This window comes from Leptodactylus fuscus, chromosome 4, assembly GCF_031893055.1.
Source record: "Leptodactylus fuscus isolate aLepFus1 chromosome 4, aLepFus1.hap2, whole genome shotgun sequence".
Taxonomy (NCBI): Eukaryota; Metazoa; Chordata; class Amphibia; order Anura; family Leptodactylidae; genus Leptodactylus; species Leptodactylus fuscus.
This window is the reverse complement of record NC_134268.1, coordinates 187,649,080-187,675,892: the sequence shown is the minus strand read 5'-3', so window position 1 is coordinate 187,675,892 and position 26,813 is coordinate 187,649,080. Positions and strand designations below refer to the sequence as shown.

At 43.0% G+C, this 26,813-nt stretch overlaps 1 protein-coding gene across 1 annotated transcript in view; it reads right to left on the bottom strand.

The window, feature by feature from the left end:
- The window catches only part of NUB1 (negative regulator of ubiquitin like proteins 1), a 41,165-nt gene that overhangs the window by 9,720 nt on the left and 4,632 nt on the right, over positions 1 to 26,813 (bottom strand). The window contains exons 3-12 of the mRNA XM_075271532.1: positions 24,300 to 24,467; positions 20,469 to 20,527; positions 18,830 to 18,900; positions 16,229 to 16,423; positions 12,624 to 12,712; positions 10,774 to 10,880; positions 9,203 to 9,389; positions 7,030 to 7,137; positions 5,866 to 6,018; positions 2,988 to 3,134 (exon numbers count right to left, since the gene is read on the bottom strand). Of these exons, the coding sequence (XP_075127633.1) occupies positions 2,988 to 3,134; positions 5,866 to 6,018; positions 7,030 to 7,137; positions 9,203 to 9,389; positions 10,774 to 10,880; positions 12,624 to 12,712; positions 16,229 to 16,423; positions 18,830 to 18,900; positions 20,469 to 20,527; positions 24,300 to 24,467 (1,284 nt within the window). The remainder of the gene's footprint in view (positions 1 to 2,987; positions 3,135 to 5,865; positions 6,019 to 7,029; positions 7,138 to 9,202; positions 9,390 to 10,773; positions 10,881 to 12,623; positions 12,713 to 16,228; positions 16,424 to 18,829; positions 18,901 to 20,468; positions 20,528 to 24,299; positions 24,468 to 26,813) is intronic.

The following is a 26,813-nucleotide window of genomic DNA, read 5'->3' as shown; positions in this document are numbered from 1 at the left end:
GACATGTTTGGTTCGATGAAACTGGATGTGGAACCTCACAAATATTGTAATAACCGAACTGTAATAACCAACGTGAACAAAATCACTCCGTTATCCTGGTTTGGTTATTTTTCAATTAATCCCACAGCCCTACCGCGTGGACTTGAAATCCACATCATGTCAAGTTATGTTGTGGATTTTCACATCGGAATTCTCCCTTTGCAATGTATAAGGTGAAAACTTTGCCAAAAACGGTCCCTATACAGCACTATTAGTTTGGGATGCATTGGACCTGTCAAATTCCCTTTAAGAATGGGTTGTCCAACTGGGACTCATTGCATCTGCATTATCCCTGCTAAGTGCGCCCATTAGGACTTGAGGGGTATAAAACCTTGTGGAACATGACTACCCCAGTCCGGCTGACAGCACTTTACTTCTCCACAGTGTCTTAGAAATAAAAACAAGCAAACCCTGAACACTACGGTTGATGTATAAGACATAGAGGCCCTTACAATGATTTATCATATTAAAAACAGATGGAGGCTTGCCTTAACAGGATCAATAAATACAGCCCGAGGGGAAAAGCAGATGATCGTACTAAAAGATATTTCCCCGGATCTGTGAAGATCTGCGCTCTGATATACAGAGGAGGGTGTGGGGTTTTTGCATCAGTTCCCTGACAAAGGTCAGATTGTCATTTAATGTCAAATACTTGGCAAATGCATAAAGCAAAAGTAAAAACTTATGTATAGCTCTGCAGCAGGGGGTGTAACTACAGGGGGTACAGAGGTTGCGGTTGCACCTGGGCCCTAGAACTGGGAGGAAGAGGAGGGGGAAATTATGGGATCCCTCAGAGATCCCTCTGTCCGGTGTAAGGACACCAGCACTAGCAATGACATGATTGTAGAAGCTCGGGTTAAAGATTTTGCATTGAGGCCCAGGGGCTAAAATAAGCTCTGTGCTCCGCAGGACATGCTCTCTGCGCTATACGTTCCTCTATTAGCTATCACAATAATTCCATATTCTATATTATGAAACGTTGATAATTGTTTCTAGGAAATATTGCTTTGTAGGGCAAAGATGTGAATGACATGGATAATAAACACTCCCGGTATGGACGAAGCTCCCTAGAAATTCCACTAGACCCAGTTAGCAATAAACATAGGAAGCCCGTGGTATCCCACGTCTGCTATAAGTTTAACCCAAAATTGCTCAACATCTAAATTTTAAAGACTCAGTGCTTGATGACATTACTCTCCATTTCATCTTCTCATTCCAAAAGTTATAAATTGTTTTTGTGGGATGAGTTGTATTTTTGTTATACTTAAAGGGGTTGTCCCATCTCAAGGATCCTATCTATACTGGTAGCTTATGTAAACGGAAGACTTTTCCTAAATATATTGCTTTAGAAATGCTGCTTTGTTTACCTGCTATGTGAATTTATTCCTCCCATTGTTTACACTGTGTTGCTATAACCACGGACCTGGGAGATTGGACAAGTGACTTCACTTACTCAGCGTCCAGCAGGACAATCCGTTCAACTAATTACAGTTTGCTGATACAGCTGAGTCTTTTATCTGCTTCACTGATTTCAGCACAGCTGTAATTTTTTCTCTAGCCACTATCATTCCTTAGAATCAAGCGCAGTTAGTTTTGGTGCCTGATGTGCTATGTATGCTCTGTAATGTCAGGTGGGTGGTGTCAGGCAGGGGGTGTGATTCAGAGCTCCAATCAGAAGAAGCCAGTGTCAGAGCTCAGAATCACACCCCTTGTCTGCTCCTGCCTGACATCGCCCTCCTGACAGTAAAGAACCTAAACAGCATATCAGACACCTAAACTAACAGCATTGGTTGGTCAGGAATGGTGGGGACTAGAGAAGTATCAGTGGAGCAGCACCTACATAAAGATGCTAAGAACTGGAGTTCGTAGAAGTGGTGAAAAGTTCTCTTTTAAGTATTAACAAAAACTATATACGTTAATGTTTACCATAATGGTTCTAGCTCACAGTATAATTTTAATGTCATTTTTACTATAGTGAATACTGTAAAAATGAAACCCCCAAAAGCAGTATAAGACTGCAGATTCACTTTTTTTTTTTTTTTACCATTCCATGCAACAAATAAATATATTTTTCAATACAATATATAAAACATTGAATTGTGTCATTAAAAAACATTTTCCCTGCATACCTGAAAAAAAAAACAAGCCTTCATATGGTTATGGGAATGGTAAAGTTAAATTTATGCCTCCTGGAAGGAGAGTAGGAGAAATGGGGAAATAAAGAAAACAACATTCCCTCCCTCACCCCGCCCCCCCCCCCCCCCCAAAAAAAAAATGGCTGCATCAGGAATAGGGTAAACATTATAATTTGCCATATTCGGAGAGACATAACCTTTAATTTGCATTGACACAATTGCGTTTGGCCTCGTTTTTTTGTAGGATAAGCTATAGTTTGCATGGATACCATTATGGCATGTATATGACTATTTGATCGCTTTTTGTTCTATTTTTGAAGGCAAAACATCAAAAACATCAGTTCTGGCACGGCTTTTATTTTAACAATGTTCACAGTGCAGGATAAATATGTCACTTGTACATTTAGTGACATGTGTGATACTGATAAATCTCCTGCAGAGTTTCTTATGCACATAATGGTATTACACTCTTGTGTGACCTTGTAGTTTCCATGTAATCCTCCTTGGTAACTCCTGACTTAAGAAGCAGGAGAATGCTTTTGTGTATTAAAATATTTATTTTCAATGTAATAAAAAGTGACGGCAAATAACTGAAAAGAAAGCAAAGTGATGCATGTTTCTGGCTTATCTGACCTCTTTGCTCATTTAGTTCTGCCAAACTCCATTCTGGAAACCACTTAATGTACTTGGCTCCTTGGAGTTGATTTAATCACTTATGAACACAGGGTATTTTTGCAAATTTGGAAACTGAAAGAGATCAGTGTTTTAGGTGGATAAGGTATACTTTATGTTCTTAAACAGAGGATGAAGTACCTGAACCGCGCGGTCGACATTTCCTCCAGCTTGACTCAGAGCTTCTGCTGCTGCCGTCTCGGAGTACCCCATCCCCCTGAGAGTATTAATCTTGTCTAGCCTCTTCTTCCTCTTGTCTCGCTCCTCTTTTCGGATCTTTGCTTTCTCCTAAAAAAAAAAAACACAGAAAAAAATTAGCAATTATGTAGACTTGCAGACAGGGGTGTATTAATCACGGTTACGGGGAACAAATGGTACTAGGCCCCAAGGAAAGGGAGCTTGTCATATACAGAGAAGCTACTTGCATGCACAGACACAGTAGTACAGTCCAGCGGAGCACTGGGCCTACCTCAAAAGCAGCTGTTCAGTTACAAACGTGTAAGGCTCTCATCAGAGGCATCAAGCCTGGTGTCTCATGCTAGGCTCACATGCATGTGCTGTGGTCTGGTCTCCAGTGCTCTGCCTGTATGCATGGAAGCAAAGCTGTGGCAGTCCTGTTTAAAGTATGCTGTCTGCTTAAGATCCCTTGCAGACAACCAAGGGGTAGCTCAGTGCACCCTCTGGTATTTTCCCAGATAGCATACCGACCCATCAATTTCTGTCGGCCCAGGCACACGGCCGTGAATTACAAGGTTTCTGTGTGTGAGCCAACACTCCAGGTCACAAAACTGAGGACAGGTCCTATTCCTACCCAGTTTTGCACCTGTGCTTACAAGGATCTTATTCATTGAATGAATGGGGCAGCGAAGGCATGGCAGTGCATGGATGACATCTGTGTGCCGCTTGTACTGTACAATCGGCCAGCGACCAGCAGATAGTCGTCTGCAAGTGGCCTAAGCCTGAAGAGGGAAGCCTGCCTAATCCAAGACACTGAAGGCCTGGGCAATGATTCTGTAATGACTACGGTTGCCCAGGGGTGAGCTGGGGAGCTGCTGGTTAACTGAACGAACAAACAAGAGAGTGAGAAATTAGGCTTCAACAGTAGGGCTGAGTCCAAAGGTTGCAATGGGGGGAACTGCTTAATACATTTAAGCATGTATGTTCCAATATACTAATTGGAATATATACAAGCAAGCAAGTTGTGTACAAATGCAAACCATCACTAATACAGTCCTATGAAAAAGTTTGGGCACCCCTATTAATCTTAATCATTTTTAGTTCTAAATATTTTGGTGTTTGCAGCAGCCATTTCAGTTTGCTCTATCTAATAACTGATGGACACAGTAATATTTCAGGATTGAATTGAGGTTTATTGTACTAACAAAAAATGTGCAATATGCATTAAACCAAAATTTGACCGAAGCAAAAGTATGGGCACCTCAACAGAAAAGTGACATTAATATTTAGTACATCCTCCTTTTGCCTCTAGTCGCTTCCTGTAGCTTTTAATCAGTTCCTGGATCCTGGATGAAGGGATTTTGGACCATTCCTCTTCACAAAACAATTCAAGCTCAGTTAAGTTTGATGGTCGCCGAGCATGGACAGCCCACTCTCAAATGATCTGAAAACAAAGATTGTTCAACATAGTTGTTCAGGGGAAGGATACAAAAAGTTGTCTCAGAGATTTAACCTGTCAGTTTTCACTGTGAGGAACATAGTAAGGAAATGGAAGACCACAGGGACAGTTCTTGTTAAGCCCAGAAGTGGCAGGCCAAGAAAAATATCTGAAAGGCAGAACAGAAGAATGGTGAGAAGAGTCAAGGACAATCCACAGACCAACTCCAAAGAGCTGCAGCATCATCTTGCTGCAGATGGTGTCACTGTGCATCGGTCAGCAATACAGCGCACTTTGCACAAGGAGAAGCTGTATGGGAGACTGATGAGAAAGAAGCCGTTTCTGCAAGCACGCCACAAACAGAGACGCCTGAGGTATGAAAAAGCACATTTGGACAAGCCAGCTTCATTTTGGAAGAAGGTCCTGTGGACTGATGAAACAAAGATTGAGTTGTTTGGTCATACAAAAAGGCGTTATGCATGGCGTCCAAAAAAAAAAAAAAAAACAGCATTCCAAGAAAAACACTTGCTACCCACTGTAAAATTTGGTGGAGGTTCCATCATGCTTTGGGGCTGTGTCGCCAATGCCGGCATCGGGAATCTTGTTAAAGTTGAGGGTCGCATGGATTCCACTGAAGTTGAAGTTACGCCGGGGATGGATGTTTCAGCAAGACAATGATCCAAAACACCGCTCCAAATTGACTCAGGCATTCATGCAGAGGAACAGTTACAATGTTCTGGAATGGCCATCCCAGTCCCCAGACCTGAATATCATTGAACATCTGTGGGATGATTTTAAGCGGGCTGTCCATGCTCGGCGACCATCAAACTTAACTGAACTTGAATTGTTTTGTAAAGAGGAAAATCCCTTCATCCAGGATCCAGGAACTGATTAAAAGCTACAGGAAGCGACTAGAGTCAAAAGGAGGATCTACTACATAGTAATGTCACTTTTCTGTTGAGGCGCCCAAATTTTGGTTTAATGCATATTGCACATTTTCTGTTAGTACAATAAACCTCATTTCAATCCTGAAATATTACTGTGTCCATCAGTTATTAGATATATCAAACTGAAATGGCTGCTGCAAACACCAAAATATTTAGAACTAAAAATGATTAAGATTAATAGGGGTGCCCAAACTTTTTCATAGGACTGTATAGGTGTATGGAGATGTAGTAAATTTTGCCACCTTTTCAAGAAACTGAGATGTTGCCAGCAAATTATGAAGCGGATACATAATTTCTGCATTTGGTTGCAACTAAAGGTGACATGATCAAACACATCTTACTGGTTAGTTGCATTTTTCGCCTTGACAAGTTTTTACACATGACCCACCACTTTCTTTATTGTCCCACCATGTGACTTCCCCCTTCCTTCCCGATATTATGCAGACCCTGCCAGTACCTCTCGTTTACACGCGATATGATTTGCGGCGTGTTCCACATGTCCGTCACAGGCTCTTAGCGCCAGGCGTGCCTCCTGAGCAGAACATCCAAGCTGTAAGAGAGTCTCCACTTTTGTAGGGTCTATGGAAAGTTCATTATACAATCTGTTTGCCTGAAAGAAAATAATCAGAATAATCAATGATTCAGTAAAACTATCACTGTACAATTTTGTAAACTCAAATTTGAATTTTTCCACATCTGCGTCAGTCTTCCCCATACTTTATGGGGCCAGGGAAACGGTAACAGCCTCTGTTTACTTACTTATTCCCCTTCAGCCTCCAGGAGATCCACTGTACTGCCCTGAACAGTGTCAGTGACCTGCTACGTAAGGGGCCCCCAATGGGGCTGAAGGAGACGAAGAGGCGACCGTGGGCAGGATCAGGGGATATGTAAGTGACTAGTGGCCGTTACCTGCTGGACACTTACTGTACGGGGGCCTGTAAAGGGGCACTTTTTGCTTTGTCCCCATGCAGTAAGTGCCCCCTTTACAGGCCCCATGCAATAAGGGTCAGTATACTGTGGACGCTGGTGAAGTGGGGCAACATACTGTATGGGTTCAAATAAGGAGGCCATATACAGGGTGTGTGTGCGGTATATTCTATATTGGAGTTATCGATATATAGTGACAAGAATATCTAAATTAATAAGCCACATGTACACTACTAGTATAAATAATTCTCAATCTCAGAGATGGGGGGGGGGGGGGATGCACATATGAATATCGGGAGGGCTGGATGGAGTCCACGACCTCTAATAAGAGACTAAATGGAGGCTTGTGCATCTTTTTTCCGTCATCTCCCTTTATGAAGGCTTCAATAAATTCCATTTTTTTTTAGAAGAAGAAACTGTGAGTCTTCCTGCCATACCCCATAGGTCACATATGGGTAGGAATTACATCTTCAAGAATATTAGCTTTAGCAGTGCGGAAATACAGGAGTACATTAATTGAGGCAATAGATAAATAAATTCCTGGACAGCCCTTTAAGCTGGCTTTTATAGCCGCCGACGCATAGAGAAGAGTCATACATAGGTGAAGGCACCTGACTGCTACCATTGACCTATGTATATCTGTCCAAACATGACGCCTATGAGTGCGTGCTGCAGACAACCTTGGATGTCTTACCTCTGACAGTTTCTCGGACGCCTCTCTGGCCTTCCCATTGTGGTAATGGACTATCCCCTGCAGTAGGTAAAGCCTTAGGAACAAAACTTTCTCTCTCCCATAACTTCCCTGGAACAAGAAAAATGACATAAAATAAATACCATCATCTACAAAACGTTAGCAGTATAAAATTTCCTCTGTAGAAATTCAACCAGCCCGCGGTGGAACTTTTCACTTTTATATTTGTTGTTTTTATTCACAAAAATGTATCTGCTATGACAAAACATCCGCGGAAACTTACAAGAAGTGTTCAGCCCTGACAAGCTGACTTTCCTGCAATGTTTACATAGGCAGCTGCCTCCATTATTACAATTTACTAATAGAAGTCTGGCACGGCCATGTAGATACACCCATTTACGAGAGCAGGACTTGCATTAATGTCACATTTATGCTACAACACATTAGAGGCGACCCCCTGATCGGTGATGTGATCTGCCAGACTTTGCTTTAAAATGCTTAATGTCGTAAGCTCCAAACTAAACACGTAGAAGAATCCTTCTTATTCCCAAATAGTCTCATCTCGTAGGCCCAGTCATTTCTAAATCGTAAGGACGAGAAAATCGTAAAATGGGCATTACATGAGAGCTTACAATCTATAAGGAAGTAGGGAGACCCAAGAGGTAAGAGGGCTTGCTTGGTACAATGGTCCAGCAATCTTTCAATAAATAAGGTCATATAAGTGAAGCTGTATGAGCCGTCACCTTCTTTCTTTGCTGATTTTTAGGCGGTCACTGTAACGGAGACTCCATCATAGATGTGAACACAGCCTTATATAGATAATTTTAATAAATACAATAACATAAAATTTTTATTGCACGTTTGAGTTATAAAACTGCTAAACGTACATAGGTGGGAAATTGGTATTACCACATATACTCGAGTATAAGCCGACTTGAATATTAGCCGAGGCCCCTAATTTTACCACAAGATACTGGGGGGGGGGGAATTATTGGGATCCATATCTATCAGAATAAAATAAAAAACGGCCTCTGCACACAGTATGATGCCTCATAGTGGCCCCTGCACACAGTATTATGTCCCATAGTGGCCCCTGCACACAGTATTATGCCTCATAGTGGCCCCTGCACACAGTACTATGCCCCATAGTGGCACCTGTACACAGTATGATGCCCCACAGTGGCCCCTGCACACAGTATGATGCCCCATAGTGGCCCCTGCACACAGTATTATTCTCCATTGTGGACACCTATGAACAATTATTATACTCTGGGGTCTTTTCTGACCCCAGAGTATAATAATCGGAGACCCAAGGGGGATAAAAAACAAACAAACAAACAAAAAAAGCACCCCACTGTTTCTTACCTATTCCCGGCTCCGTTGCACTCTCCGCCGCTGTTGGCCATCTTCAATGACATCCTAGATGTCATGTGTCCTGGGGGCCTGCGAAGCGAGGCATATGGACGCAGGTCCCAGTCAAGTAGGCCCAAAGCCTGCCCGGAGAGGTAAGTAACATTTTTTTTTTTTTTTTTATAATGTTCCGTTATCTCTCCTGGGCCTCCAATCATTATACTCGGGGACCGAAAAGACCCCCTAGTATAATAGTGCTTGTGGGGCCCGTGTTGTCACTTACCGATCCCGGCCCCTGCCAGGATCGGCAAATAAGTAGGGCCCGTTACCGACTGGAGTTACTCCAGTCGGTAATGTCCTATTAAAAAAAAAAAAAAAAAAAAAACCCGTAGAAAAACTGTACTGAAAAAGTCAGCTTATACTCGAGTATATACGGTAGTTTTGGAAAAAGAGAAAATAGTGTGTTAGTGAAGATAAGAACAATACATTTTTATACCTGATGTCCAAGGTGTCCATGACTGGACGTTTCTTAACTCCTTTTTGCTGTGTGTGTGCATACTGTGCAGCCAAAATTACTACCTGCTACATTGTAAGAGCGCATCTAAGCAATTAGGAATGTGTCTGCTGACAGGCTTGCTGACTGTTTCCAACAGCAACTAGCAACCTACTGTAAGAAGAGCCCTTCACTGTAACAGATAAATGACTCTGGGCTAACACATAGGTCATGGAAAATGGAAATGTGTTTTTTGTATTCATAGAAACTATAAAATGGAGTTGAAATGTGAAGATAAAAGTACTAAAGCAAAAAGTGGAGCTCTCAGCGTACTTTAATGTTGACCAGTCTTTCGTGGTTTTCTCCATAGCATTTGTTGAAGCATCTCTGGGACATATTGAGCTTTGAATCAGCATCATCCAGGCAGTCTAACTGTCCCAAGCGAAAGTAGCACCACACAATGTCAAGTTGGAGGACAGCATAATTGTCCACTGAATTTAGTAGATCTGTACCGCACTCACTGCAAGAGATATAAACAGAGGATAAGATTTCAGACAGTGAATAGGAGCATACTATACATTTACTCCGTGTGAGCCTCTGATCATTATACGCTATACCCTACACTGAATCTTTCCTCACAAACCTATATATCAATCTACCTACCTCCTCCTACTCTGTAACATGCGGTCTACAGATCATACTACATTTTTGTGTCGACAGGTTCTCCTTCAGTAGAGAATTCCTCTAAACGTGGACATTAAACAGATAGAAACCAGAGAGCAACATACACACGTGGACAAAATTGTTGGTTTCCCTCGTTTTAAGGAATGAAAAACCCACAATGGTCACAGAAATAACTTGAATCAGACAAAAGTAATAATAACCAAACTACATGTAGACAAACCACAAAGCTTCTGGGAGAATGTCCTATGGACAGATGAGACAAAAATCAAACTTTTTGGCAAGGCACATCAGCTCTATGTTCACAGATGGAAAAATGAAGCATATCTCGAAAAGAACACTGTCCCTACTGTGAAACATGGGGGAGACTCTGTTATGTTGGGGGGCTGCTTTATGCATCTGGCACAGGGTGTCTTAAATCTGTGCAGGGTACAATGAAATCTCAAGACTATCAAGGGATTCTAGATAGAAATGTGCTGCCCAGTGTCAGAAAGCTTGGCCTCAGTCACAGGTCATGGGTCTTGCAGCAGGATGATGACCCAAAATGCACAGCTAAAAACACCCAAGAATAGCTAAGAGGAAAACATTGGACTATTTTGAAGTGGCCTTCTATGAGCCCTGACCTAAATCCTATTGAGCATCTTTGGAAGGAGCCGAAACATGCTGTCTGGAAAAGGCACCCTTCAAACCTGCGATATCTGGAGCAGTTTGCTCATGAGGAGGGGGCCACAATCCCTGCTGAGAGGTGCAGAAGTCTTACTGACAATTACAGGAATCGTGTGATTGCAGCGATTTGTTGTGAAACAAAATATTAATATTAAGTTAAGGGAAACATCTGTTTCTGTCCAGTTCTGTCCTGTTTCATGAATTTTATTTTTTTAAATTCCGTTGAACCAAAAAGTAATGTCTGACTTTCATTTGTTCATTTTCATAGAATTTTTATTTATTATTACTTTTGTCAGATTCAAGTTATTTCTGTGACCATTGTGGGTTTTTCTTTCATTAAACAAAGGGGCGACCAACAATTTGTCCACGTGTGTATCTGACACAATGCAAACAGGAGACAAAAGACCCCCCATCAATCCTTTATTACATTTTCACCACGATAACGCACTTAAGGACTGTCATTTATCACAATGCTGCAGGCTTCCTCCAACTGAGAGGGAGAAAAAAAGCAGAGCCCAAGTAACGCTGTAAACAGATAAGAATGAATCAGCCCTTACCAGAAGTGTTTGTCCGCATCCAGAAGGAAAGGCAATGCTAAAGCATACTCTGTTCTCTTCAGGAATGCTCTTCCCCTTTCATGATATCCCATAGCCAGCATGAGAGCCTGGGGACAAAAAGTTGTGCAACAGAATGGTTACAAATCTTCTTTTATACGCAGGGGACTAAGTGGCAAGAAAATCGTGCAAACTAAAGCAAAAACTGCAGGGATGGGCCTCTATGGGGGAAATATATGACGCTCACCCAAAGCTTAATGGCAGAAGTCTGCCAACTCGGAGCACTGACACACTGCGAGTAACTATCTGTTCACCCTGTCCAATGCCGGGAATGCCTGCCAGTTACTGCACTGGATTACATTGCTGTAAGTACTATAATAATGGTGTATACAGGATACAATATTACATCTTACATACCAGATGGCTGAAATGTGGTAAGTGAGGAACAGCTTTACTTATGTACAAGATGACACATGAAACCTCATACACGCAGGCTCTCAATCCTGGGCCAGATGACAACTCTAGACCTCAGTGGACTCAACAAGACTGTACATTATTAGATACAGGCATATGTGTGTGTACAGTGGGTAAAGAAAGTATTTAGACCCCTTTAAATGTTTCACTCTGTTTCATTGCAGCCATTTGCTAAAATCAAAAAAGTTCATTTTATTTCTCATTAATTAATGTACACTCGGCACCCCATCTTGACAGAAAAAAAAACACAGAAATGTAGATACCGTATTTTTCGGACTATAAGACGCACTTTTTTTCCCCAAATTTGGGGGGAAAAGAAGGGTGCGTCTTATAGTCCGAATGTGGCCGCAATACAGACCCGGCATCCGCTGTAATAGGAAGGCGGATGCTGGGGAGGGTTAGACGCCGGCATATGTGTCGGGGCCTGAGACATCGCTACGCTCCTGCCCTGCATGAAGCCAGCAGCGGCAGGAGTGATGCTGCTATTCCACTCCTCCGTCCATCCCCGCAATAGCAGCATCACTCCTGCCACTGCTGGCTTCATGCAGGACAGGAGCATAGCGATGTCTCAGGCCCCGGCATATGTGCCGGCGTTAACCCTCCCCGGCATCCGCCTATTACAGTGGATGCCTGGTCTGTATTGGCGGCCCCTTCGCCCCCACCCAAAGTGTAAACTACCCCCCCCCCACCCCCCGGGGCCGGTCCCCACTGGCCCCATACCTGTAAAGTTGCAGGCCGGCTCCTGCGTGGCGATATTGCAGGAGCTGACCTGTTCGGGTGACAGCCGGGAGCCTAATGAAGGCTCCCAGGCCTGTCACGGTTATATTAGTATTGCGGCTGGGTCTATGACCAGCCGTAATAGTAATATACAGAATGTCCCATAGACGACAATACAGTTATATTGGCGTCTATGGGACTTCTAATCAAATGACCGCAGGTTCAAGCCCCCAAGGAACTAATAAAATAGTTAAAAAAAAAAAAAAAAAGCTTTAAAAATATATAATAAAAAAATGAAATAAATAAGAGTTCTAAATCACCTCCTTTCCCTAGAATACAATGTGGCCTTGCAGCTGTTGCAAAACTACAACTCCCATATATTAAATATTTTTACCATTTTTTGCTTCAAAATTTTTTCCCCCTATTTTCCTCCTCTAAAACCTAGGTGCGTCTTACAGTCCGAAAAATACGGTAATTTTTCAAATGTATTAAAATAGAAGAACAGTCCTGTTGCGAGTTCACACAGGAGCTTTAGATCCAAGAGAGTATATTGCACTTCAATGGAGAGCACTATATCCCCTTGTAATATTCAAAATTATAGTAATATTTTGTGGTAACTAAAACGGCTTCTGAATTTTATAAGATCAGATTGTTATTCCTACCTTTTTTGATGCTTTAGGCATATTGATAGACCGTCCTGTTTGGTTTGCAATTTCCAGGTATGGTACTGTATCTGCATCTGAACTCTCCCCTGTTAAGAGACAAATGGTTACTTACTTTTCTGACAACTTAGTCTCATTTAATAGAGCATGTCATTCTAGACCAAAATGTAATGCACTTTATTTAAAAATGCTTCTTATCAAAACTCTCAAACTGCCACTAGGTGTCTCGCTTCTAGCTAATTTACTGTTCACTCCCTGTTACTAAGGAAGGTCTGTCCATAGATCAGACTTAAGACGAGCACAGTGAGTGGAGAGGGAAGGACTATATGTCTCACAGCCTGTATATGTCTCTAAACTGCTTTCTCTGCCTGTATACTGCAGGCACTAAAAGGATTTTGGAACTATAAGATGATCGATGTGAGGCCATCCACCACGGTTTCAGCACCACTTGTGGTGCTGAAGTGGCAGCAAGAGAGGGCAGGACACTTCAACAGAGGCAGATATCAGGGAAGAGGATGTCCTTTTTGAGCAGTACCTTAACCTATGATCTTAACCTATCTTACTGCAGATTATCAGAGTCTAGAGGACTTGCTGCATATATCTGCTTTTATCTCAATAAAACAATCAGAGATGAGAGAACAGTAAAATATTCAATATTCATTTCGAATAGCCCCTCAATATTCGACTATTCGAACGAATATCGAATCCTATTGTGGTCTATGGGGAAAAAATGCTCGTTTCAGGGGAAACCACAATTCGACTAAGGAGAGTCACCATGTCCACAATGACACCCCAGGAAATTATACAAACACCTCTGGAATGCAACTGGGACAGCAGGGGAAGCATGTCTGGGGGCATCTAATATGCCCAAGTCCCAGGATTACCCCAATATCACAGCCTATCAACTACACACTTTCCAAACTCAATAGAACCTCTATGGAAAGTGGAAAAATACTTGGAAACCTTCTTTCCTCTACATTAGTATGGACAGAAACACAAATTTTAAGCTAAAGAAACATTAGCATGCACCCCTTTAAACCACTTTGCCCATGACAACTATAGATGGAATAGGCAATGGGAAATCCAACAGCCCCCACCCTTAACTGTCATTGTGTGTGTGTGTGTGTGTGTGTGTGTGTGTGTGTGTGTGTGTGTGTGTGTGTGTGTGATGTGGTGAGACCTTTTCTGGCCCTTCACGTGAGCCCTTCCAAATTAAGTTAAAGTCCCTTAAGCTGGGCTACCAGCAGAGATTGAGGCCCTTGAGGAGACTTCAGCTTTTTACCAGAATAGTTTTAGGCCTTTTAAGTTAGTTGAGGCTTGCAGCAGCAGAGTTTTTTTGCCTTGGGGTGAGTTGAGCCTCTAACCAGCATAGTTTTGGCCCTTTAATTTAGTTCAGCCTTGCACCAGCAGAGTTTTATTTTTTGGCCCTTGGGGTGACCCCTAAAAAATTAGATTTTGGGCCCTTGGGGGGAGCCCTAAAACATTAATGGGGGGGGGGTTAACTATTTATTTATTTATGGTGAAGGTGGTGGTGTTGGAGGAGGTGGAGGATGAGGAACTTGTGAGCTGGCACAGACACATGGAACTGTGTCTCGTCAGTGCTGTGGACGGGACATGCTGGTTGTGGGTCCACAATATCTGCTATCCACCCTGGTATAGGTTTCTGGTGATGGGGCTTCATCAGCACTACACTCTGCACCCCGCTTGATGTTGTGGCACTGATGGCTGCCCCTCTCCAGGATATAATTGGAGTCGAGCTACTGCGGCCTGGATCCCCTCGTCCCCTTGTGCTACTGATGAGGAGCACTGCTGGCAGCCCCTCTCCAGTAGCTGGACTGTGGACTGGATTTTCACGTCCACGTGCCCGTCCTTTGATGCTCCCCGGACGCATCATTGGCAGGTTCAGTGTATGTGTACACTCTCCCTGCAGTGTAGCTCTGAAAAGAGCTGTTGATTACGGTTTTCCTGCCTAGCAGAAGCTACAATCTCTTTCTCACCCTCAGTACAATCTCTCCCTATCTCACCAAAACGCATCTGACACGAATATGGCTGACACTATTCTTATAAATCTGAGATTACCTGATTTCGCCAGCCAATGACTTTTTCCTATTTTTTTTCGATGCCTAAGTTTTCCTGCTTCCTGTCCCACCTCCCCTGCACAGTTATTAACCCCTTCCCGACATGCACCGTAATAGTACGGCGCGTGTCGGGTCTGTAACTATGGCGACCGCCCGGGAGCCGGGCGGCCGTCATAGCCGCCGGGTGTCTACTGCTTTAAGCAGTAGACAACCGGCTCTAATGTCTCCGATCGGTCCCCGGACCGATCGGAGGCATTAACCCCTCCGGCGCTGCTGTCAAAGGCGCCGGAGGCGCCATTTTCCCGGCGGCGCATGGGCGCCGCCATTTTGGCAGGGATCGCCGGCTCCTGGAGCATGCTCCAGGGCCGACCCCCCGTTGCCATGACAGCTGGGAGCCTTGTTAAAGGCTCCCAGCCGGTCTGCAAATTCTCTCTTTTGCAGGCTGGTGTATACAGCCTGCAAAAGAGATGATGCTTTTTTGCAATGCATTGCAATGCATTAGCATTGTAATGCATTGCATTAGTGATCAGACCCCCTGGGGTTCAACACCCCTAGGGGGTCTAATAAATGCAAAAAAAATAAATAAAAAAAAAGTAAAAAAAAATATAAAAAAATATAAAAAGTATTAAAAGTTCAAATCACCCCCCTTTCCCTAGAACAGATATAAAAGTAGTTAAAAACTGTGAAACATATACATGTTAGGTATCCCCGCGTCCGAAATCGCCCACTCTACAAATCTATACAAATATTTTTCCTGTTCGGTAAACGCCGTAGCAGGAAAAATAGTCAAAAGTGCCAAACCGCCGTTTTTTCACTGTTTTAATTCTGATAAAAATTTGAATAAAAAGTGATCAAAGCAATAACATTTCCCGAAAATGGTAGAACTAAAAAGTACACCTGGCTCCGCAAAAAAAGACGCCCTATACATCCCCGTACACGCACGTATAAAAAAGTTACGGCCGTCGGAATATGGCGACTTTTAGAAAAAAAAATTTTTTAACACCGTTTTGGAATTTTTTTTAGGGGTCAAAATGTAAATAAAACCATATAAATTTGGTATCCCTGGAACCGTACCGAAACACAGAATATAGGGGACATGTCATTTTGGCTGCACAGTGAACGCCGTAAAACCAAAGCCCGTAAGAAAGTCGCAGAAATGCATTTTTTCTTCAAATCCACCCCATTCTGAATTTTTTTCCTGCTTCCCAGTACATTATATAGAATAATTAATGGTGGCATCATGAAGAAAAAATTGTCCCGCAAAAATTAAGACCTCATATGACTCTGGGAGCGGAGAAATAAAAAAGTTATGGGGTTTAGAAGGAGGGGAGTCAAAAACGAAAAACAAAAATCAAAAAATGCCATCGGCGGGAAGGGGTTAAAGCAAAAAAAAGAGCCAGGGAAGGTGGGAGGGGGGATATGAATTTTTACTGCGTTTACCACGTTGTATTCGATTGTAAACGAATATGTCGAATTCCTTAATATTCGATCGAATATCTACTTGAGCTCATCTCTAAAAAACAATACCTCTCTCAGCGAGGATCTCCAGTCCTTTTTTTGTGCGCATCATCTTTTTCTTCACACTCTCATCCTTTTGTGCCGCCTCTTCTCTCTCCTTCTCATCATTGTGTGCACGCTTCCTTGCTTCTTCCTCAGTGTAGCTGAGCTCTAGGACTAACACCTTGAAGTTGTGGCAAATACCTTGTTCTTGTAGAGTTTTATCTGTAAAAATAAAACAAAATAAATTAAATAAGCTCAATTCAAAATAAAATAAATAAATAAATAAATAAAAAAGAATCAAGTCTTTCTGAATAAGAAATCTTACTATCCCAAATTTTCCTGCATCCCAAAATCCTGCCTTATGGATAAATATAGCTATATTGTACACAGCTGTCACAACTCAATAAACTGTGCATAAAAAAAAGGAAGAAGGGAGAGAAAAAAAAAAAAAAAGATTCTGAAGTGGAGTGTTCTGGTAGACCCTAGAATTTTTCTTTTTCTGGTTCCTTTCCATGGTTTCCTTTGTTACCATCTCCGGTAAAAAGAAAAGCTAATTTGTCACAAAATTCTCAAAAAACGAGAGCTATGAAGGTACCCAGAAGTCAACAGTTCTCCTCAAGCAGAGCTGGGGAGGATTGAGCAAGCTAGGCGTCAAGCGGCTTTTAGAGCAGCCGAAATGCCGGAGCAGGCGGATCACTAACGCCAACGACACACTCATTATATGGTGTCCCAGCCAGCTGCTGAGATGCTGAAACAATCCCAGGCACAGTCCGAGGAACAAGTTTAGCGGCAGGCCAGCTTGAGAGCTGCCGAAACATCAGAGCAGGTGAACCGTCGAGAGGAGCAATTTGCTGAATATAGGCAGATCATTGATGCCAACAACACGCAGATGAAGTTGCGTGCAGAGGCTAGTGTGCAATAATATTAGAAATGGAGAATCCCTTTAACCCTTCTGCAGAATGAACGCTTCATGCCTCAGATATCAGCTTCAGCTGGCAGCAGGACCTTTCGTGACAGGTTTGACAGAACTAATGAAGTGTGTTTATGTATTTATCAGGAGATGCCCAGCTGGAAACCATTGTAGAGAGTTCCCGCTCATGACACCAACTACTAGGTAATGAGTAATAAACAGCGGGAAGCCTTTAAGATGAGGCTCCTATCCGAAAAACACTGCTGTCAAGCAACTAAACACAGCCAGATGACAGAAGGAAAATGCAAAGACAGACTGAAAAACAAGGTCGCTATGTGCTTAAAGGGAGTCTGTCAGCAGAACTGACCCCTCACTACTGCTGACAGTGCTATACAGAGGACAGGGAGTCTGGTACCTTCGGGGTTTTCCTACATGATGGACAAATTCACAATTTCATGCCCTGCTGTTGTGACCACAAGTGTCCTGTAGGCAGGGCTTAAAAATTGGGAACATTTTTCTAGGGGGAACTCTGGAATAATTAACCCTTTGAATAATGAACGTTGTGCTGTGATTGGTTGTTACAGCCAACAAAGACAGTCATTCTTTTAGACACAAAAGTGAGTTCTAGACATGTTCTGTGACCAGTGCAGAGAGGGGGCGCTGGTGAGTTGTGATCACCTATTGTGAATGTTGGATCCTGTGTTATCCATATAAAGGTTTTAGGCTAAATGGACACAAATGTAAAAAAAAAATAAAAAATTGAGATCTGTTTTTTCATAGCGATTTTGTATTCATAGATTTCATGGATCCCTCATCAACTTGACTCTATTAACAGATCAGTGAAAACTGACAAAAATCAGATATGTTCTATATTTTTTGGTGGTCCAATGAAATCCATTAAAGAATCGGACATATCAATAACCTCATTAATGCAAAAGTATGTGATAAAGAACCTACTGTTGTATACATGAGACCTTTCACTGTAATCCTGTCTGTGATGATAATAAGATGACTGCTGAGAAGTGATCTCTACAGAACTGAAGGCTTCAACTTCTTAAAAAAGCTGAATTTTATGATTTTTCTTTTATTTATATAGATGGTGACATGGAAAATTTGAAAATCTGAAAAAAATTCTTTAAAAATATAAAAACGTTAAGTTAATTAATTTTCTGATGACATATTCCACTTAAGGCCAGGTTCACACCTCCGTTGGAGTCTCTGTAGCACTCCCCTGCAGATTCTAAAATCCAATAGACATTGAACTGTACCCCATTATAGTCTATGGGATTCGCAGGTAACCGCTTTTTTACGGTACAGGCTCTCCATCATTCGGGTTCCTATGCAGACCTGAATAATGAGAGACCGACGCTAGCGTGAACCTAGTGTAAGATACAGTACACTAAGGATTAAATAAGCAAATGAAGAGTTGAATTTGTGATGCCACCTTGTGGTCAATAGAAGCATAGCCGCATATAGTTCACCATACTAAGCCATTATTCCAAGCTGCTTTGCAATAAACTTCCAATGCACCGCGGAGGACAAGAGAAGCTCGTTCCTGTGATAGATGGGGGTTCTCCTAACAACCAGACACTTATGACCCATCCTATGGAGAGCTGACAAGCAGTGACTCTGGCAAAACCCAGTTATAATGTAATTATTGGTCATATAAAGAACATACACACGTAGAAGACACGTAGAAGACTTACATAAGAACTTACCAGTCTCAAGCTGTTTCCTGTTAACAATTATCTTTAGGTGACTTTCTTCTAGTCCATATTTTTGAGCAATTCTAAAGCAAGAGAAGAAGAAAGAAGTTGTATCAAACCTTCATTAAATACATGACACGCCGCTGCTGAGCTCAACTAAACTATAACAATAGAATACAACTCATCTAGGACAATACGAGTCTACGTTGGGGTGTGGATTGCCTGGTTTCATGTTGCTGGATATGACATTTTGTACTACATAGATAAAAAACTGGAACATCCCACCCACAAGAAGACTTAGCCAAGGTCCTGGACCTAATGGAAACCTATGGAGAAGCCTCAGGGTGTAAACTAAACCTATCAAAGTGTGAGGTGCTGTTATTCGGGAGCTCGAGGCCGGTTGTATCTGGACTGACAACCCACTAGGCATATCAGTAGCTGGGCAGCATGAAAAATACCTGAATAATAAAGGGGTTGTCCAGGCTAAAACTTAATTTTCTAAATAGGTGAGGGGAGGTGAAAAAAAAATAAAAACACACTCACCTATCCCTGGTGCACCGGTGTCGTCCCAGGACGGTCCGGTTCTGCAGCTGCCTACCTGCTGTGGAACTGACCAGTTTCCTTCCTGAGGCTATGGATTGGGCTCAGCGGTCCGAGAAGAGGGTATTTCAGCTGGAAGAGAACAACGAAGCTGCAGGACTGGACCGCGCAGGACAACCCCGAACCGGAAAAGAGTATGTTTTTATTATTATTTTTCTCATCTACCCTGACCTAAGAAGTAAATAAAATTTTAGCCTGGACAACCCCTTTAAGGCCGGGGCCCCACGGTACGTAAACGCCGCGACTTGCCCGCAGCGGAGAAGCTGCGGGAAAAATCGTGGCATTTTACAGTGCAAGCAAAGGGGATGGGATTCATGCGAATCCCATGCCCACATTGCGGAAGAAATTACAGTGCGGACACGCTGTGATTTGCAAATCGCAGCATGTCAATTATATCTACGGAAACGCCGGCGGCTTTTCCATAGGAAAGCTCTGCGAACTTTCTATTGAAAGCGCTGCGAAAAGAACCGCAGTGCGATCACGCCGCGGTTCTTTCCGCAGCGCTTTAGCGCTGCAATTACGGCCCGTGGGGCCTTAGCCTAAGATACATCGCACTTGGGATTCAGTTTATCACCTTAATTAGAACTCACTTTCTGCCAAAATTGCCGAAGAGCTTTTGGTTTTTAGGAGGTTCCAAGATGAATAAGAGTTTACAGAATGTTATGCGTGTGCTACAGACATTTCCTGATCAGGTTTGTATAATATATATATATATATATATATATATATATATATATATATATATATATTTTCAAAGCTGATTTTTTCATAGCTGATTTCATCCCCTACAAGGGGTAAATCTACAGCGAATTTGCAGCACATATAGGTCTTGCCGTGGGGCTGCCACAAATTCCTGCAGGCAAAAATTCTGTGTAGTGTGAAATCCCTGCCTTTGGGAGTCTACAGTTGCCGTCAGAGATTGAAAACAGATTTCATCCCCCATAGGATAAATTCCAGCCAGATTGTTTTATGTATTCGGACATCTTGTGCAAGGTGCAAAATGTGTAACATTAGTGAAGAGGTGAATAGTGATGTAAAGAGCTGTACTTACTGGCATTTCAGCTCCTTCCCTGTGATATTTAGGGACGTTTCCATGAAGTTTTTGGACCCCTTAGAAATACAACATAGAACAATTAAAGGGGTACTCTCACCTCAATGACCATTCAATTGCAAAATAGTTTGAAAAATTCAGCTATTCTGATACCGAGCAATAGATCAAATGTATTTGATATACTGTATATTAATATTGTTTCCTTTTCATACATTACACAAGAACATATATGAATACATTATGAAATATAATGTCCTATACTCTAAGACTAGGTTCACATCTGCATCGGAGTCTCCAACGTAGAGTCTGCCAACCAAGCCACTCAAGGGCCCATTGGGGGACATTATTACTTGTCAGGGGGGTATTAGGGGACAAATTACTTGTCCTGGAGTCACTGGAGGACATTATTAGTTGTCTGGTGGCCACTGGAGGACAATGTTAGATGTCTGGTGGCCACTGGAGGACAATGTTAGATGTCTGGTGGCCACTGGAGGGGGGGGGGGACATTATTAGTTGTCAGTGGGACGTTATTAGGAATCTGGGGGCCACTGGAGGACAATATTATATATCTGGGGACCACTAGGAGGGACATATTACCTGTCAGTGGGACATTATTAGGTATCTGGGGGGCATTATTAGTTGTCTGTTGGCCACTTGGAGACATTACCACTTGTCAGGGGTCCAATGGGGGACATTATTAGTTGCCAGGACCACTGGGGACATTAATGCTTGTCCATGGGCTAGTGGGAAGCATTACTTGATGCATTTACAATTGCATCAAAACTGCAAAGGAAAAATGCATGCGGTTTTGATGTTCTAGCTGAAATTTCAAAAACTGTACTATTAAAAAAAACAAAAAAACAAAACAAATCAATACAGTAGTTTTTTGTTTCTTGATAAAAAAAAATGGTGCTTTGGAAAAATAGAGGTGTCTCAGTGGGTGGCCATATTAATACTCTAGAAAAAACTTTAAATTTACAGCCATTTCACAAGTACACAAAAAACTATAGGAAACGCTGATCTGGTCATTGAGGCCCAAAATAGAATGTATATTAATGGGTTAAAACAAAGTCTTAAAAAAAAAAAAATTTACAAAAAAAAAATCATCAGACGAGGCCTGTCTGTAAGTGAATTAGCGGGAATAATAAAAATTCTGTGTTTCTCTCCAATTGAATTTCCTGTTGTGTTATTTTCTGTAATGATGACTTTACAAGCATCGTACTGCTCAGATAGCAGAGATTTACGAGGCACTAGCGGGGTGTAATACATGATATACGTAGTGACGTGAAGTGTTATTGTTTCTGTAATGAGGGACATAAAAAAATATGATCATGTTGTATAGGCACATAACTCACAGCAGCGTGCACATAAATACACAATCTGGAATGTCATGAGAAAGTAGATGATGTCTTCTTATTTGCATAGGGACATCTCACAGATCAGCGCAGCATCCCTATATAGCTTTCATTGGTACCCGTAAGCATAGTTGTGGTTATCAAAGCTTTGCCATCATTCGTAACAGCCCTTAAATACCTTTGTAGAAGTCTCATCGGTTTTACTAGGAAGGAGAAAGTGAAGTTATAGTAATGGGCAGTCTCGCAACAGTGACTAGTCATGAGGCCTCTACACTTAGAACCACGGCTCTGCCTTGACTAGGGTTGGGCCATTTTACCTCAAAATAAAATCTCATTTTTTTTTCTATCTTATAGGCAAATCTCTTGTTTTAGCTTATGCTAGGTTCACTCCATCAAAACACCAGAACAATGGGCAGGTGAACACCCAACAAAGGTATCTGTCCATTCTCCCAGACAAAAAAAGTCAGATTTGCAGGACTTTCTCCTCTGGCGATTTAGGATAAACACTGTGATGGAGACTCCAAGACAGATCTGAATGTAGCCTGAAAGGAACTAAAAAAAAATGTTTAAAGTGAATGAGTCAGGCATATTTGATGAAGGCTTCCTAAACAACTAAAGACGATAGTGAAGACATTGCTGATCATCCCTTGTGGTGGTAGGAGAAAAAAAGCCATCATGGGGGGTTGGAGGGGCTGAGTGCTGGAAGCAGCTCTGAGCTGTGTATGTTTCTGCCACAGACAACGGAGCTCCTCAGATAGGGGAGGGGGGAGGTGAGAGCTCCACTCTTTGGGCTAGTTCACACAGGGACATGAAGGCTGATTTTGACAGCGGAATCCATGTCATAATCCGTCTCCATATAATGCTAGTCTATGTACAGGGCTAGCTCTTTTTTTTTGCTAGCGTTTTTTAACGCTAGGCGAAAAAAGAAGCGAGCTGCCCTTTCTTCAGGCAGAAGCCGTGGCGAGCTGAGCCGCGGCTTCCGCCTAGCGGCAGCACCCTCCGTTGTTGGGTCGTTCATTTGAGCCAGCTACGGAGGGGAAAGCTGCGACGGTTGTGGCAGGCGGGTGAAAGATCCCTTTATCTCCTGTTCTTCCACTTATCAGATGGTTTAAAGAGGACCTTTCATGGTTTGGGCACAGGCAGTTCTATATACTGCAGGAAAGCAGACAGTGCGCTGAATTCAGCGCACTGTCGGCTTTCCCGATCTGTGCCCCGGGTAAAGAGCTATCGGTTCCGATACCGTAGCTCTTTACAATCAGAAGGACGTTCCTGACAGTCAGTCAGGTACGTCCTTCTCTACAAGCAGCGCCAATAGTGCTGTACTCTGAGACCGGGGAGGAACGCCCCCTCCCCTCCTGATAATACTCGTCTATAGACGAGCACTGTGAGAAGAGGGAGGGGGCGTTCCTCCCCACTCACACTGTACAGCGCAATAGGCGCTGCTTTGAAGAAGGATGTACCTGACTGACTGTTAGGAAGCCCCCGACTGTAAAGCCCTAAGGTACCGGGACCGAAAGCTCTTTACCCGGGACACAGATCGGGAAAGCCAACAATGCACTGAATTCAGCGCACTGTCGGCTTTCCAGCAGTATATAGAACTGCCTGTGCCCCAGACCATGAAAGGTCCTCTTTAATTGAATTAAGCTGATAAGGGCTGAGATAAGGAGTCTGGTACCTCTGTATGTATTACAAACTGACTCAAATCCAGCTCTGCTACATTAGCCTCTACATCAGCTTCATACTGTGGTAATGCATTTACAACCAATCCCTCATTACTGACTGCAAACATAGCAGAGCAAGTGAAATCCCGCCCACTGATGTGCTCAGAAAACAAGGAAGTGAAAAGCACACACAACACTTTTTAAAAATTTCCTATGATTTCAATCACTAGTATCTTCTTGTATTAGAGGAACTTTGCCACTTCTGTTTGACCCTGGCTGTCAGCCATTTATAAAGGAGTCAGAGTGGGTGCTCTGGCTAGTGACTCCACAGCTGTGGCTACACTGGCACTGGCTTCACACACTTTATCAGAGCATTTATGTTGGAAAATCACTTTTTTTTCCCATGAAATTCAAGGCCATAAACCATTTTCATGATTAAAATTCTCTTTACCTTATTAAACACACTATTACTGCAACTGAAATCCCATGGAGTTATGGCTGCTGAGATAGGACAAACTGCTATTAAGTGCTGGCCCCTAGGGTGAATCTAATTAGGGCCAGAAAAGCCCTTTAAGTCACAATGATAAAAGTTATATCGCAACTTGAAGGAACGCAGTATTTGGAAACTACAATTGATGCAATTCCTATAAAGGATGAATATTGCACAAAGACTTCCTGATGGATGAAATATATATAGCTGTCCTGTGATCTAGAGCCATATTACTGGGACCAAAGCCTAGAAATTGACTTGAAACCAGTTAGTTCCCATTGGCACACCATACCGCACAGAGCTCAATAATTAAACGCCTTCTTACTTTATTAAGTTTGCGAGGTAAGAAAACTTGTAAAGACGCCAGCCCCTTTGTTTTAAAGGCTTCATTTCCAATGCCACGGTGTATGGCAAAGCAGCGGATTTCTTCCAATGCGGCAGCTATATCTTCCACGCTGTATTTCAGCTTTTCACAATATCTCTGAGATAATTCCTGAAAGATGAACACAGAGAAAGTGGATTTGTTTATAGAGAAATGCATAGAGTTATGGGCCAGATTTCAGATCAGACAAAACAAGGCCAAGCAGGGGAGAGATTAGGGACGTTTAATAATAAAAAATGATTAAAGAAGTTTTCTGGAACTTTTCCGGGGTTCTTCTTACAATGGATCATCAAGGTTAGGTTGTTAGAGTTTAGACTTCTAGGAGCCCCACCAAGGTATTAACAAATTTAAAGAGGACCTTTCACCATTTTGCCCACAGGCAGTTCTATATACTGCCGGAAAGCTGACAGTGCGCTGAGTTCAGCACACTGTCGGCTTTCCCGATGTGGGCCCGGTGTGAAGAGCTTACGGTCCGGTACTGTAGCTCTTCTATGGTCAGAAGGGCGTTTCTGACAGTTAGCCAGAGACGTCCTTCTTCACAGCACAGCCAATCGCGCTGTACTGTGTGAGTGGGGAGGAACGCCCCCTCCATCTGCTCGCAGTACTTGTCCATAGACGAGCATTATCAGGGAGGGAGGGGGGACTTCCTCCCGGCTCTCACAGCACAGCGCGATTGGCTGTGCTGTGAAGAAGGACGTCTCTGGCTAACTGTCAGAAACGCCCTTCTGACCATAGAAGAGCTACAGTACCGGACCGTAAGCTCTTCACACCGGGCACAGATCGGGAAAGCCGAACTCAGTGCACTGTCAGCTTTCCAGCAGTATATAGAACTGCATGTGGGCAAAATGGTGAAAGGTCCTCTTTAAAGGAAAAAAAGTCTCTGCATAGCACCATACATTTTTTTTTCTCCCTTGCAGCTCAGGCTTGGTTCACCTCTACGCACGGGTTTCTGTTCAAGGGGTCTGCTTGAGGACCTTAGAAAAACAGCGAACACCATAGACTATAATGGGGTCCGCATGGTTTCTGATTGCATTTTTTGGGCATAACCCAGAGAGAAAAGTGCTGCTTGCAGATTTTTTCTCTCCACCTTTTACATGCGAAGAACAGATGTGCACGAGGCATAAGTCCTATTCACCTGCATAAGCATGAACTGCAGTACCAGACACAGCCACTTCAAAACATATGGTCAAACGCTGCAGATCCTTAAGGCCATAGCCCCACATTGTGGAAACTGCTGTTTTTCTGTTGCAGATTTTGCTGCAGTTTCATAAGCCAATGCCAGGAGTGGATTGGGCAGCACAGAAAAGTATAAAAGCTTCCGTTATATTTCCTATTCCTTGTGGCTACTCCTGTGTTTGGCTCAAAAAAATGCAACACAATAGCTGCTTTTCAGCAGCACAGGGCCTCAGCCTTAAGCCCCTTGCAGACAACCGCACACTGACCCATTCATTTCTATGGGCACATGCACACAACAGTCCACAAAATATAGAGAAGGTCCTATTTTGATCAGTGTTTGCGGAACGGACTCATCCATAGAAGCCTATGGAAAACTAAAAACCACGGACGGCACACGAATGTACTCAGTGTGTCATCAGTGTGCCGTCCGTATTTGCGGACAAGCTAAGGACTATTCGATTCTCCTGTATGTTTTTTTTCTTTGTGGATTTGCAAACTCAGATGACACACTGATGGCATACTGTTTTTGCCAACATACAGCACTGAAGCTAAAGACACACTGATTACAGAAGGTCCGCAAAAAAGGAACACCGATTACTAGTCTGTGGACCGCAAAATACACACGGTCGTCTGCAACCAGGCATAAAGCATTCTTTTGGGACTTATTCATGTTCTATGCTTCTCAGCAGCGGTCTGAGTCCTGGAATCCCCCTGAGCAGCTGTGTGAAGAGGCCACGGTGCTCATGAGAGCTGCTGCCTCTTTTTCTGTGTTTCAAGTTTATCACACCTGCGCCCGGTCTCCACTTTAGCCAATCCAGCGGGTTTTCCATCTTCTGCCCTGAAAAAACTGGACAAGGGACGGAAACTCGACTGTCAGTTTTTAAACCCACTCACTTGAAAGGATTTGCAACGTGACCACCCGTGGGAGTCTTCTGCCTGTCCTGCATGTCCAACTTTGTGTCCAATTAAAAAACAAAAAACAAAACGGATTCGCCGTGGACAGGAAGAAGACGCACACGGGCGTTCACTTTGTAAACCCATTTAAGTGCAAGTGTTTGAAAACTGACCGCTGAGTTTCCATCCCCTGTCCATTTTCTTGGGGCAGAAGATGGAAACCTGCCAGATTGGCTAAAGCAGATGTGAACCCGCCCACACCTGTCCCCAGTGCTCAGAAGTCTCCCAGCTCCGTTCGTGTTTTCTTCCACCCAAAGTCCCACCCACACGTGACCACTGAGGCCAGTCATCGGCCTCAGTGAAGGACACGGGACATTACTACCTGTG